General features: G+C 44.5%; 1 protein-coding gene across 6 annotated transcripts in view; it reads left to right on the forward strand.

Annotated features, from left to right (window-relative positions):
• DIS3L2 (DIS3 like 3'-5' exoribonuclease 2) overlaps positions 1-15,295 on the forward strand; it is a 361,295-nt gene that overhangs the window by 306,738 nt on the left and 39,262 nt on the right. For 5 of the 6 annotated variants that reach the window (XM_025001739.2, XM_059874524.1, XM_025001735.2 and 2 more), the window contains exon 14: positions 7,786-7,865. In XM_025001739.2, coding sequence (XP_024857507.1) covers positions 7,786-7,865 — 80 coding nt within the window. Of the gene's footprint in view, positions 1-3,367; positions 3,498-7,785; positions 7,867-15,295 lie in introns of those variants that run through there. The other variant, XR_009490563.1, reaches the window with a different exon arrangement.

The following is a 15,295-nucleotide window of genomic DNA, read 5'->3' on the forward strand; positions in this document are numbered from 1 at the left end:
CCAGCATCAGGGTATTTTCCAAGGAGTCAGTTCTTCGCATCAGGTGGCCAAAGTATTGGAGTTTCAGTTTCAGCATCAGTTCTTCCAATGAATATTCAGGACTCATTTCCTTTAGGATTGACTTGTTTGATCTCCTTGCAGTCCAAGGGACTCTCAAGAGTCTTCTCCAACACCACAATTCAAAAGCACCATTCATTGGCGCTCAGCTTTCTTTATAGTCCAACTCTCACATCCACACACGACTACTGGAAAAACCATAGCCATGACTAGATGGGCCTTTGTTGGCAAACTAATGTCTCTGCTTTTTAATGTGCTGTCTAGATTGGTCATAGATTTTCTTCCAATGAGCAAGAATCTTTTAATTTCAAGGCTGCAGTCACCATCTGCAGTGATTTTGGAGCCCCCCCAAAATAAAGTCTCTCACTGTTTCCCTATCTATTTTCCATGAAGTTATGGGACCAGATGCCATGATCTTCATTTTTTGAATGTTGAATTTTGAGCCAGCCTTTTCACTCTCCTCTTTCACTTTCATCAAGAGGCTCTTCAGTTCCTCTTCACTTTCTTCCATAAGGGTGATGTCATCTGTATATCTGAGGTTATTGATATTTCTCCCAGCAATCTTGATTCTAGCCCTGGAATCAAGGGCTCGTGTTTCATCCAGCCCTGCATTTCTCATGATGTACTCTGCATGTAAGTTAAATAAGCAGGGTGGCAATATATAGCCTTGACGTACTCCTTTCCCAATTTGGAACCAGTTAGTTGTTCCATGTCTTGTTCTAACTGTTGCTTTGACCTGCATACAGATTTCTCAGGAAGCAGGTAAGGTGGTTTGGTATTCCCATCTCTTTAAGAATTTTCCAGAGTTTGTTGTGATCCATACAGTCAAAGGCTTTGGCGTAGTCAATAAAGTGGAAGTAGATGTTTTTCTGGAATTCTCTTGCTTTTTCTGTGATCCTACAGATGTTGGCAATTTGGTCTCTGGTTCCTCTGCCTTTTCTAAATCCAGCTTGAACATCTGGAAGTTCATCGTTCACATACTGTTGAAGCCTGGCTTGGAGAATTTTGAGTACTACTTTGCTAACATGTAAAATGAATGCAATTGTGGAATAGCTTGAACATTCTTTGGCATTGCCTTCCTTTGGGATTGAAATGAAAACTGATCTTTTCCAATCCTGTGGCCAATGCTGAGTTTTCCAAATTTGCTGGCATATTGACTGCAGCACTTTCACAGCATCATCTTTTAGGATTTAAAATAACTCGGCTAGAATTCCATCACCTCCACTAGCTGTGTTCGTAGTGATGCTTCCTAAGGCCCCACTTGACTTCTCATTCCAGGATGTCTGGCTCTAGGTGAGTGATCACACCATCGTGATTATCTGGGTCGTGAAGATCTTTTTTGTACAGTTCTTCTGTGTATTCTTGCCACCTCTTCTTAATGTCTTCTGCTTCTGTCAGGTACATACCATTTCTGTCCTTTATTGAGCCCATCTTTGCATGAAATGTTTCCTTGGTATCTCTAACTTTCTTGAAGAGATCTCTAGTCTTTCCCATTCTGTTGTTTTCCTCTATTTCTTTGCACTGATCTCTGAGGAAGGCTTTCTTATCTCTCCTTGCTAGTCTTTGGAACTCTGCATTCAGACTGGTATATCTTTCCTTTTCTCCTTTTCCTTTAGCTTCTCTTCTTTTCTCAGCTATTTGTAAGACCTCCTCAGACAACCATTTTGCCTTTTTGCATTTCTTTTTCTTAGGGATGGTCTTGATCATTGCCTCCTGTACAGTATCACAAACCTTTGTCCATAGTTCTTCAGGCACTCTTTCTATCAGATCTAATTCCTTGAACTTGAATCTATTTGTCACTTACACTGTATAATCATAAGGGATTTCAAATCCAGTAGTCATATGTGGATCTGAGAGTTGGACTATAAAGAAAGCTGAGCGCCAAAGAATTGAGGCTTTTGAACTGTGGTGTTGGAAAAGACTCTTGAGAGTCCCTTGGAGAGCAAGGAGCTCCAATCAGTCCATAAAGGAGATCAGACCTGGGTGTTCATTGGAAGGTTTGATGTTGAAGCTGAAACTCCAATACTTTGGCCACCTGATGCAAAGAGCTGGCTCACTGGAAAAGACCCTGATGATGGGAAAGATTGAAGGCAGGAGGAAAAGGGAACGACAGAGGATGAAATGGTTGGATGGCATCACTGACTCAATGGACATGAGTTTGGGTAGGCTCCGGGAGTTGGTGATGGACAAGGAGGCCTGACGTGCTGCAGTTCATGGAGTTGCAAAGAGTCGGACACAACTGAGTGAACTGAACTGAACTGAGTGATCTGGTGGTTTTCCCTACTTTCTTTAAGTCTGAATTTTGCAATAAGGAGTTCATGATCTATGCCACAGTCAGCTCCCAGTCTTGTTTTTGCTGACTGTAGAGAGCTTCTCCATCTTCAGCTGCAAAGAATATAATCAATCTGTTTTCTGTATTGGCCATCTGGTGATGTCCATGTGTAGAGTCGTTGCTTGTGTTGTTGGAAGAGGGTGTTTGCTATGACCAATGTATTCTCTTGGGAAAACTCTATTAGCCTTTGCCCTGCTTCATTTTGTACTCCAAGGCCAAACTTGCCTGTTACTCCAGGTATCTCTTGACTTCCTACTTTTGCATTCCAGTCCCCTATAATAAAAAGGACATCTTTTTTTGGTGTTAGTTCTAGAAGATTTTGTTGGTCATCATAGAACCGTTCATCTTCAGCTTCTTCAGCATTAGTGGTTGGGTCATAGACTTGGATTAAGAATTAAGTTTTCCAATTTCCTCTGTGACTAAGGACAACAGATTTTAGCTCATCATGTTTCTCATAAAGACTTTAGAAAATGCAAAGAAAGTCAAGCCATCACTGTTGCAGTCTTGAGAGTCTCTTGGACAGTAAGGAGATCAAACCAGTCAGTCCTAAAGGAAATCAACCCTGAATATTCATCGGAAGGACTGATGCTGAAGCTGAAGCTCCGATACTTTGGCTACCTGATGAAAAGAGCCGACTTATTGGAAAAGACCCTGATGTTAGGAAAGATAGAAGGTAGGGAGAGAAAGGGATGACAGAGTTCAAGATGATTGGAGGGCATCACCAACTCAGTGGACATGAGTTTGAGCAAGCTCCTGGCAATGGTGAAGGACAGGGAAGCCTGGCATGCTGCAGTCCTAGGGGTTGCAAAGAGTTGGACATGAATGAGCAACTGAACAATGACAACAACAATTGCTGTTGCCATTTTGACATTGTTCCTTCCAGTCTTCTATGCCATCTGTGGTTTTTTTTTTTTTTTTTTCCTTTTTTTAATGTACTTTTTTGGGGTATGTGATCAAATATGATTATATTCTTTGCAGCCAAAGATGGAGAAGCTCTACACAGTCAGCAAAAACAAGACTGGGAGCTGACTGGCTCAGACCATGAACTCCTTATTGCGAAATTCAGACTTAAATTGAAGAAAGTGGGGAAAATCACTAGACCATTCAGGTATGACCTAAGTCAAATCCCTTATGATTATACAGTGGAAGTGAGAAATAGATTTAAGGGACTAGATCTGATAGATAGAGTGCCTGATGAACTATGGATGGAGGTTTGTGACATTGTACAGGAGACGGATCAAGACCATCCCCAAGAAAAAGAAATGCAAAAGAGCAAAATGGCTGTCTGAGGAGGCCTTACAAATAGCTGTGAAAAGAAGAGAAGCAAAAAGCAAAGGAGAAAAGGAAAGATATAAGCATCTGAATGCAGAGTTCCAAAGAATAGCAAGGAGATAAGAAAGTCTTCCTCAGAGATCAATGCAAAGAAATAGAGGAAAACAACAGAATGGGAAAGACTAGAGATCTCTTCAAGAATATTAGAGATACCAAGGGAACATTTCATGCAAAGATAGGCTCAATAAAGGACAGAAATGGTATGGACCTAACAGAAGCAGAAGACATTAAGAAGAGGTGGCAAGAATACACAGAAGAACTATACAGAAAATATCTTCACAATCAAGATAATCACGATGGTGTGATCACTCACCTAGAGCCAGACATCCTGGAAAGTGAAGTCAAGTGGGCCTTAGGAAGCATCACTATGAACAAAGCTAGTGGAGATGATGGAATTCCAGTGGAGCTATTTCCAATCCTGAAAGATGATGCTGTGAAAGTGCTGCACTCAATATGGCAGCAAATTTGGAAAACTCAGCAGTGGCCACAGGACTGGAAAAGGTCAGTTTTCATTCCAATCCAAAGAAAAGTAGTGCCAAAGATTGCTCAAACTACCACACAATTGCACTCATCTCACACGCTAGTAAAGTAATGCTCAAAATTCTCCAAGCCAGGCTTCAACATTACATGAACCGTGAACTTCCAGATGTTCAAGCTGATTTTAGAAAAGGCAGGGGAACCAGAGATCAAATTGCCAACATCCGCTGGATCATCAAAAAAGCAAGAGTTCCACAAAAACATCTACTTCCACTTTATTGACTATGCCAAAGCCTTTGACTGTGTGGATCACAATAAACTGTGGAAAATTCTGAAAGGGATGGGAATACCAGACCATCTGCCCTGCCTCTTGAGAAACCTATATGCAGGTCAGGAAGCAACAGTTAGAACTGGACATGGAACAACAGACTGGTTCCAAATAGGAAAAGGAGTACGTCAAGGCTGTATATTGTCACCCTGCTTATTTAACTTCTATGCGGAGTACATCATGAGAAATGCTGGGCTGGAAGAAGCACAAGCTGGAATCAAGATTGCTGGGAGAAATATCAATAACCTCAGATATGCAGATGACACCACCCTTATGGCAGAAAATGAAGAGGAACTAAAAAGCCTCTTGATGAAAATGAAAGAGGAGAGTGAAAAAGTTGGCTTAAAGCTCAACATTCAGAAAACAAAGATCATGGCATCTGGTCCCATCACTTCATGGGAAATAGATGGGGAAACAGTGGAAACAGTGTCAGACTTTATTGTTTTGGGCTCCAGAATCACTGCAGATGGTGATTGCAGCCATGAAATTAAAAGACACTTACTCCTTGGAAGGAAAGTTATGAGTAACCTAGATAGCATATTCAAAAGCAGAGACATTACTTTGCCAACAAAGGTCCGTCTAGTCAAGGCTATGGTTTTTCCAGTGGTCATGTATGGATGTGAGAGTTGGACTGTGAAGAAAGCTGAGCGCCGAAGAATTGATGCTTTTGAACTGTGGTGTTGGAGAAGACTCTTGAGAGTCCTTTGGAGTGCAAGGAGATCCAACCAGTCCATTCTAAAGGAGATCAATTCTGGGTGTTCTTTGGAAGGACTGATGTTGAAGCTGAAACTCCAATACTTTGGCCACCTCATGCGAAGAGTTGACTCATTGGAAAAGACCCTTATGCTGGGAGGGATTGGGGGCATGAGGAGAAGGGGACGAGAGAGAGTGAGATGGCTGGATGGCATCACCGACTTGATGGATGTGAGTTTGAGTGAACTCCGGGAGTTAGTGATAGACAGGGAGACCTGGCATGCGGCAATTCATGGGGTCGCAAAGAGTCGGACACAACTGAGCAACTGAACTGAACTGAACTGATCAAATGTGCATCTTGCTTCTTTTCATCTAACCCAAATATTTTCCCAGGTTAATAAAAATTCTTTATAAACCATTTAACAGCCATATGCTATTCTACACCTGACTCTAGTATGGTTTATTTAACTATTCTGCTATTTCTGGTTTTTCGGAGTCTTTCCAATAAATAATACTGAAATAAATAGTTTTTTAAAAAAGAAACCTCTTTCCTCTACATTTATGATACTTTCCCAAGCCATAAATTTGTAACTTGAATCACTGAATCGAAGGCTTTGAAAATTTCTAAACAGTAGAGACTTTGAAATGGACTAAATGTATAGAGACCTGAATTTAGCTACAAAAAGGAAAGTAAAGAAAAAAAAGGGGGTTGTAATTAACAGATATTTGTAAATAACTGTTTTCTGTTTTACTGAACGAGGGCTGGGAAGATCCAAGCGGTGCTCTGTGGGGAAAACATGCCTTTGACTTGAAGTTCCTGGCTCTATGCGGTGAAGCAGGGCTTGTTTCTGCTTTTGTATTTTCTTCTGGGTCAGTGAGAGGACAGGCCATTCCTACAAGCTCATGTCCCTCTAAGGAAGAGGAAAGGCATCCAGAATCTAATGATGCACATCAGTAGTTGTGTCAGCAGCTTTCAGTAAAAAAAGAGAAAAAAAGGTATAATAATGTATCCTCCTAACGTGCAGTTAATTTTAGTTAAGTTCCCTGGTGATTTTTTAAAATTTAATTGAACTATTTTGGCCACACTGTGTGGCTTGCAGGATCTTAGATTGAACCCCAGACCATCACAGTAAAATCACCAAGTCCTAACCACTGGACCTCTAGGGAATTCCCTCCCTAGTGATGTTTAAACCCAGGAAATTTGTAAATCTGATAACTAGCTCTGCATTTGGAAATGTTAGAGCTGCCCTAACCGTCCGGGCCCCAGCAGGACAGACACATCTCACAAAGCTCCGGCTTCTCAGCCACACCTGAGCACTCCTCTCAGAATCCGGAAAGAAACCAAGACATCATCACCAGAATCCTTGTTCCTGATCTTCCCTAATCAGGAAAAAGCTAAGGAGCGCCTCCAAGTCAACATGGCCAAAATCAGACGTTGGACTGTCTGCCCGTCCCCGCTTTCAGTCCTCCAGCTCAGCAGTGGAACCACCACCTGCCTGGTTGTTTACATCAAAAACCTGAACCATCCTCAACTTCCTGTTTTCTGTCCTCACATTCTCCAGCACTGAATCCATCAGCATATTCTGTCCATTCTGTTCCTGAACCTTTACTCGAGATCTCACATTGTCCGTTTCTCTCCATCTCGCCCACGTGCCGTCTGGTCCCAGCCCCATCACCACTCACCCCCACTGCTCAGTCGCCTGCCACAGGGTCTCCTACTTCTGCTCTCCCTGCTGCGGTCTTTTCTCTAATAGACAAAGGTCTTTTCTGTAATAGACAAAGAGATCCTGCTAAAACATAACTTTGGTTGTGTCATCTACCCCTTTCTTAAAACATGTCAGAGGCTTCCCTTTGCTAGTAAGGTAAAGGTCAGAAATTCCAACATGGCTGAGAAGGCCCTGCATACCCTGCCCTGGCCTTCCTCTCTAGCATCATTGCCCAATATATGCCCCCCACCCCCAATCCATCCTTCAGCTCCTGCAAGTCTTGCACCCAGGGCTCTGCCAATGAGGGCCCTCTTCTCTCCCCTCCATCCTTCCCACTGTCTAGGTAACCCTGTCTTTGCACTTTCCCAGTCTAGGTCAGGTTATTTACCCCTATAGAAACAAAGGAGGTTTTTTTTTTTCCTTCTTCAGAGAACCTATTTAAAGTTTCATATATATATATATATATATATATATATTATATATGTATATAAATGTTTTTTCCATTCATCAGCACGATTATGTGATGGATGTCTGTCTCCTACTAAACCATAGGATCCTCTCTGCTACTCTTCTCTGCTCTTTCCCCATTAGCTCACTCAGGGTCTGTCACCAAGTAGGGGCCTTAATAAAAGTTGGTTGCTCACCGAATGGAGAACTTGAGTCCTGGTGACAGTTCTTGACACCCGTGTCCCTGTAAGGTGCAGGCTCTTCCCGGGGCGGGCAGGCTAGGTTCTCCACAACACATCCTCTTGAGGGAAAGTGATTTTGCTTGTTTTCTTGTTGTTTTTCATTTCAGCTGTCAGAATGAACAGAGCACACTGCCTAAAACGTACTCGTTTTTCTCTTCTCTCCTTATGCAGCTAAAGCTGGCTTTCACTCTGGACCACGAGACTGGGTTGCCTCAAGGATGTCATGTCTACGAGTACCGAGACAGCAACAAGTAAGCCACTCTGTGGGAAAGTTTGTCGCCTGACCCTGTCCTGTGGAGGTAGCACCCCTGGGCTTCCGTGTACGCGGCCTCCCTGACTAAGAGATTCTCGGGGAGGCAGTCACACTTTTTGTGACTGTACTAGAAAAGAGCTGGCACAGAAGTATTTCTCCTGTAAAATCTCTTTTGCCCTTCTGTATAGGGTGTGAAAATACTTGTGTCAGAACAGATGTAATGTATTAGAAGTATTGGGTTGGCTGAAAGATTAGTGCAGGGCTTACAGGAAGACCCAAACGAGGTTTGTAGCCAACCCAATATATTCCAAAGCGAACCTTCCTTTCCAGGCTCCAGCTCTTCTTGACCCCACACCCCTACTTCATCTCTAATCATGTGCTTGCTTACTGGGTTCACTGTGTGCCTTTTGTTGTAGTTCAGTCTGACTATACTGTTTATAGGAGTTTGTTGCGATAGTCCGCCTGCCTTGTGAATTTGTTTTCAATTTTTTAAAATAACTTTTAATGGAATATAGTTGATTTACAATGTTGTGTTAGTTTCTGCTGTCCAACAAAGTGAATCAGTTTTCCATATACATACATCCACTCTTTTTTTAGATTCTTTTCCCATATAGGTCATGACGGAGTAATGAGCGGAGTTCCCTGTGCTATATAGTACTTTCTTGTCTATTTTATATATAGTAGTGTGGGTATGTCAATCCCAATCTCCCAATGTATCCCTCCTCCTTACCTTGGGAATTTTAGAGATGGGCCATTCATGGGTACCTACTGAGGTTTAAGTTTGTGACCTTGTCCAAAGATGGCTCCTGGCATAGTTTTATACACTTCTTTTCTTCATCACAGACTGCCTCCTTGACTGCGTGTGTTTGTCTGTGGGACAGTGAAAGTGGTGATGAATGAGGTGAGGGGTGTGCCCTGAAGAAGACAATGAGTGTGATGAATGGCGAAGGCAGCTACCATTGAGCACCTACTGTGTGTATCACGGACGAGGGATCAGTCAGTTCAGTTTCGTCACTCAGTTGTGTCCGACTCTTTGCGACTCCATGGACTGCAGCACGCCAGGCTTCCCTGTCCATCACCAACTCCCAGAGTTTACTCAAACTCATGTCCATTGAGTCGGTGATGCCGTCCAACCATCTCATCCTCTGTCATCCCCTTCTCCTCCTGCCCTCAATCTTTCCCAGCACCAGAGTCTTTTCCAGTGAGTCAGCTCTTTGCATCAGGTGGCCAAAGTAGTGGAGTTTCAGCTTCAACATCAGTCCTTCCAATGAACACCCAGGACTGATCTCCTTTAGGATGGACTGGTTGGATCTCTTTGCAGTCCAAGGGACTCTCAAGAGTCTTATCCAACACCACAGTTCAAAAGCATCAATTCTTCGATGCTCAGCTTTCTTTATGGTCCAATTCTCACATCCATACACGACTACTAGAAAAACCATAGCTGTGACTAAACGGACTAGTCGAGGGATAGTACTGTAATTAAGTGTTATCCCACTTAATTCTCATGATAACCTGAAGAATTTTCTTCTATTACTATTGTATTTGCAGAAACTGAGGTCTAGGGAATGTAAGTAACTTGTTTAAGGTCACTTGCCACAGCTGAGTGAGGCAGAGTCAACATTATCACATTAACTCTGGGAAGAAAATAGATGAAAGACAACTGATGTCCCAAGGTGCTACTCAGTGATGACAAGAACCCAAACCGGTTAGTTTTGGGTCAAATAGGCACATGCCAGTGGAACTTTCTAGAAGAAAACTTGCATCTTCCTCAAGAACTCTTGCTCTGTTATTGGTGGCAGATGGGTTACTGAGTGCCTTCAAGACCAAATCTCCATTCAGATTACTTTCAAAGTGTTACTCGTCTTTGTAATTTATCCTTAGGCGAATGCTATCCTAAGCTATCTTGTACCCGCAATTCCCACCAAATCAGTCATTCAGGAAAGTTGACCAAGCATCCTTTAACACCATCACTCTTATTGGATGGCTCTGTTTCTGGAAAACAGTTGCAGGATTTCTAGGCCATTGTGTGAGAAGGCAGCCATTCACATGACAGATTGTGGCCCCAGAAACACAATGGTGTCAGGTTCATGGCCTGACTCTCTGCTCTTTGGAAATAAGGTTGGCAGAGTTTCTGTTCAGTGGGAGAAGGGCAGTAGCTTGAAGTCCGTGTCTGAGCAGTTCAGAGGTCTGGTGACAACAACTTACATTGGCCTAATCCCCAATTCTGATAACTAGCATGTTATCAGACAAAGCAATGTAGGAGAGAATGTAGGAGTTGTGAGTATTGATAAGCTTTGACTGAAGACCTGTAAGAGAAAGCCTTTGTGTAGGAAACTGGGTAGGAGCCATGATCTCAGGAAGTGTGACAGATGCCTCGGTGGCCCCCTCTGCAGTTTTCTATTGCTCCTCTTAGAGGCAGACTTGGGGTTCATTCTCAACCTGTGGACAAGTTTTCTAGCCTCCCTGAGCCTCAAGTTTTTTTTATCTCTTAAGAGCAATGGGATTAATGATACTTTTCTGATATGATTGTCTTGGGGATTCAGTGGGGTGACATTGTAGCCCGCCTAGCGCATAGAATGCCTGCAGTAAGTGTTGATGGCCTCTCCTTCCCAAACAGAAAAATCATCTCGTGACTTCCCTTCTGTTTTCCCAGTGCCAGCAGGGCTGCCTTCATGAGCTACGGCTGCAGCTTGCAGAGTACTGACTGGGGCAGAGGCTGGTGCACATGCCTCTTGCAGGCCTCAGCCGTGAGCACTCTGTCTGAAGGCAGACTAGACTCTTCTCCCCGCTGTGACCTTGAAGTCAAGTGTGGAGACCCCCCTGAGCTTGGCTGAGACATTCTCCTCTCTCCCCTGGCTCTGCCCTGTCTGTGTTTCTCTGTTCACTTTCAGGGACAATTCCTCGACTGCCTGAATCTCAACAGTGGTGTTTAGGAAGTGAGATTTCAGCCCAGCCCCTAAGGGGACTCATTTTGTCTCAGCCAAAAAAATGAAGGCAACAGCAGCAGAGAAATAAGGTTCTATGTATAAAAGAAACTAGTGAATATTGTTGTTGTTGTTTCAGTCCATCAGTCTCGCCCGACTCTTTTTGTGACCCCGTGGACTGTAGCCTACCAGGCTCCTCTGTCCGTGGGATTTCCCAGGCAAGAATAGTGGAGTGGGTAGCCATTCCCTCCTCTAAGGGATCTTACCGACCCAAGGATCAAATTCAGGTCTCCTGCATTGCAGGCAGATTCTTTACTGCTAAGCCACCAGGGGGAAGCCCCAGCTGAATATTAGTTGGGTACAATTAATTATTAAAACTCCTACTTTTATCTGGGTATTCCCTGCAATATAATTTGCAATCATTTTAGTATTTATCACTGCCAAATGCAATCCGTAAGCACTGAGTAATGCAATCTGAGTAAGTACTGAGGCTCTCAGTTCTCCCCAGTGGTCTTTCCCATCAGATGGAATAGCTTTGAAAATAGGCACTCTGCTTTTCTGCTCCCTGGACTCTTGTATCCACGTCCTTTCCTAGAACATCTTAGTAGCCCCAATCCATGATTCCACGTCATGCCATTCTCCTTCTCCATGAAGAAGTTCCTTTTGGCCTCCAGGCTCCAGGGAAAACAGACCCTCAGACTTGTCCAATATCCAGTAGGACTTCAACTCTGGAGGGCACAATTCTCAGGTAAATATTCTTTTTTTTTTTTAAGTTTTCCTTTTCAATATTCGTTTTATCTGGCCACACCAGGTCTTAGTTGCGGCATGTGGGATCTTCAGTGGTGGCATGTGGGATCTAGTTCCCTGACCAAGGATTGAACTTGCATTAGGAGCATGGAGTCTTAGCCACTGGACCACCAGGGAAGTCCCCAGATAAACATTCTTAAAGCTCTGAGATCATTAGGGGAAAGAAGCTGCCCTCTTGTGCCTCAGGTTAGATTAGTAAAGCCTTCTCCTCCAATTATTCTGCCAGCCTCCCGAGGCTGTTCAAATCTGCATCTAAGGGGTGTGAGGCCTCTGTCTCCCCACTGCCCTTCACAGCCCATACACCTGTAGACCACCTTCTTTTTCTCTGTTACAGAAACTTCACCTGCCTTTAGTATGAAATCCAGTGAAGCCAGAGCTGATTCAGTCATGTTCCTCAAACTGGGTTTTGGAGATCTCTTCCTAGAGCAAGGAACAGGCCTCAAAGGGTGAACAAGTGATTGATGAGAATTCAGTTCAACATTTAGTAAGCCCCTACTCCAGGCAGTATATGTGTGTGTGAGGCGCTACGGAAACAAAGATAAATCAAGCCTGGCCCATGACTTCACAGCAGTTGTTGCTTAGTCGCTAAGTCATTTCCAACACTTTTGCAACCCTATGGACTGCAGCCTGTCAGGTTCCTCTGTCCATGGGATTTCCCAGGCAAGAATACTGGAGTGGGTTGCTATTTCCTTCCCCACGGGATCTTCCTGACCCAGGGATTGAACCCACGTCTGTTACGTCACCTGCGTTGGCAGGCAGGTTCTCTACCACTAGCACTGCCTGGAAAGTCCACTGCTCTGCTGATAGCTGTTTATAGTCTGCTTTTTGAAACTCCATTCTGATTTGAGTGTTTAGTTTTTTATTTTTAATTTTTAGGTGTTATATTTGGAGCTTTTTAAAAATCAGCCTATTTTTTTTTTCCTGTTCTTTTTGTGTGTCCTAGTTTTTCACTATTTCTATTCTTTCATCTCTTCTAGTTATTTTGATTATACTTATTTTATAACCCCTTTCTGATTGTTCACTTATTTCTACTTCTAAGAGTACCTGTTCTCCCAAACGTGGTCGCTGAGGATTTGGCTTTAGGGTGGTTCATTTCCTCACATGGTTTGTTCTGTTTTTTCAGATCATCTTAAGTGGGGATTGTGTTCTCTGCGAGAGTCCCATATGTTCCTGGGTTGTGCGTGTGTCTTTTGCTGCTTTGGCGTTTATTCTTCTGGGACCCCAAGAGTTCCATAGGTCTTGCCAATTTGACATTAACCTCTTGGTTTAGGATTCCCAGAAGTTGGGTGGTGTGCATTCAGCCTCCACACCCACAGGCGGTCCAGGCTTGCTTGGGATCCCCACCCCAGAAAGGAGCGCCTCCCCTCTGCTTCACCTACAGATGTTCCTCTGGGCTGCTCAAGAGGGCTTCCTGATCCCTGTTCGAAGACCAGCAGCCCTTCCTGGGTCCTGGCTTTCTGCGGGCCTCTCAGTTCCAGCTTCCAGCCAGATGGTCTCCCTTCTATGGGCATTAAAACCTTCGCTCCTGTAACTGTATCAGGGTATCATACTCCCAGCTCCCCTTTGCTCTGGTAATGATTACTGCTTTGACTTAGTTTCCTCTTCATTTCAAGCAACTGGCCATTTTCCCTTCTTTCTTTCATGCTCAGTCGTACACTTCAGTCAGTTTGGTCGCTCAGTCATGTCCAGCTCTTTGAGATCCCATGGACTGCAGCACGCCAGGCCTCCCTGTCCATCACCAACTCCCAGAGCTTGTTCAAACTCATGTCCATCGAGTCAGTGATGCCATCCAACCATCTCATCCTCTGTCATCCCCTTCTCCTCCAGTCATACACTTAGATGATTCTTTTGGAGTATCTCGTCCATCTTTTCCATGTGTTTGTGTTGGGAAAGAGGTCTACCTCAGTTCAGTCTTGTCAGAAACCGTAAGTCGAAATAAACTTTGTAAAATGTGACCCATTCATTCAACAAGCATACAGAGAGTTTCTGCGGGACACCAGTACAGAACTAGTCATTGAGGCTAGAGAGCTGAATGAACACTCATGTGATCCTGAGGGGCTAGTGGGAGGGACTGGGTACCACCAGCTCTGTGATGGGATGCCTACCCACTCCAGCAAACCCATCTTCCAGCCCTGCCTGACACCTCAAGCCTGCCATGTCCATGGTGTCTCTGGGTGATGGGGCCACGCCCTGCTTCTAGAACATAGCTCTTTCCCACCACCCCTTACGCCCATCTGGGTAACTTCTACTTCTCCTTTCACCCTCAGCGAAGCGTCACTTCTTCGGGGAAGCCATTCCAACCCCTGACAGCCATCATGAAAGGCTGAATCACAAGTGCCATCTGAGTGGTCCTGTGCCCCTCCTGCCTGGCTCTGCTCCAGCCTTCAGTGCACTCCAGGTGCTGGTTGGCTTGTCTGCTGCCTCCTCCTGGGCTGAGTCCTTTTAAGGTCAAGGCCTTGATTGGTTTCTTTCAGCACCCCTAGAGCCTAGCCCAGGACCTGGCACATACTGCTTGACGAAGGGATTGGGGGACCTAATTGAGTCCTTTTAGAGAAGGAACCTGGCTCCTGAGAAGTCAAATCTCTTTCCAGCCTTTGTCTTTTCTTTCTTTCTTTCTTTCTTTCTTTTCTTTTTTTTTTGTGGGATTATCATGAGGATTACATTATGTCTGACGTCAGGGAAAACTGTCTCCTTGGATAGTTTATGAATTCTGAAGAACTAACACATAGAAGAAACAGGCTGCAAAAACTTCACTTGACTGTGTAAATATAGAGTTATTATAGTTACTTACATCACTCCGTACCATTTTTTGCCTGATGGGGGGGCATAGTAATCATTATAAAGAGCATTAAATATGCCAAGCATACTTGCAGAAGCTGAGCTGAATTGCAAGGCTGCACTTCACTCATGACCTCTAGAGTTTCTGATCCATGCAGCCTGACTATGGTAGAGGTGACCACCTCCTGAACACCCACAGCACACCTGCCCTGGGCTAGGGGCTGTGACCCCAAACCATCCAAGACAGATCTTAATTTTTATACCTTTACAGATTTTTTAAAAAGTCAACGAGGTTATATTATTTTCACAGTTTTAGCAGATTAAATAAAACAAGGCTGAGAGAGAGGTTAACCTGCCCTGGGTCGCACTATGGTCAAGAGCAGAGCCTGGATTTCACTCTAGTTCTAGCAGATTCCAGAGCTCATTGTGCCCTGTTCCTGTGAAGGAGAGGGGTGGGGAAAGGAGGCCAGGTGGGCAGAGTGTAGCCCACAGGGCCGTCCTCAGGGGCCAGTCTGCCTGGGGACCCCTGCCCTGCCCAGTCACCCCTGGTATCACAGAACCAGAGGGCCAAGACGGGGCCCTGTGTCTGGATGGGGCTTCTGGTGACAGCCACTGCTCACCCCTTGCCCTTTTAATTCACTTCTTCCTCTGCTTGGGACTCGTCCTCATCCCTCACCTAAATAAGCAGATGGAATATTTCCCAGCAGCCCTGACAACTTCAGACGAACACAAACCCTTCTCAGCATTTCCAGGACTTTGGAAATGACACTCTGTGTCTGCACCTCGGACCCGAGGCCAGTTCCTCGGAGCAATGTAACGGGCGGGGGCCGGGGGGAGGGTGGGGCGTGGCCTGCAGACCTCACACTGACACTGCCTGGTTAGAATGAAGAATGCTTTCTTGTTCCTGGTGAAGCCCTTG

This window comes from Bos taurus, chromosome 2, assembly GCF_002263795.3.
Source record: "Bos taurus isolate L1 Dominette 01449 registration number 42190680 breed Hereford chromosome 2, ARS-UCD2.0, whole genome shotgun sequence".
Lineage (NCBI taxonomy): Eukaryota > Metazoa > Chordata > Mammalia > Artiodactyla > Bovidae > Bos > Bos taurus.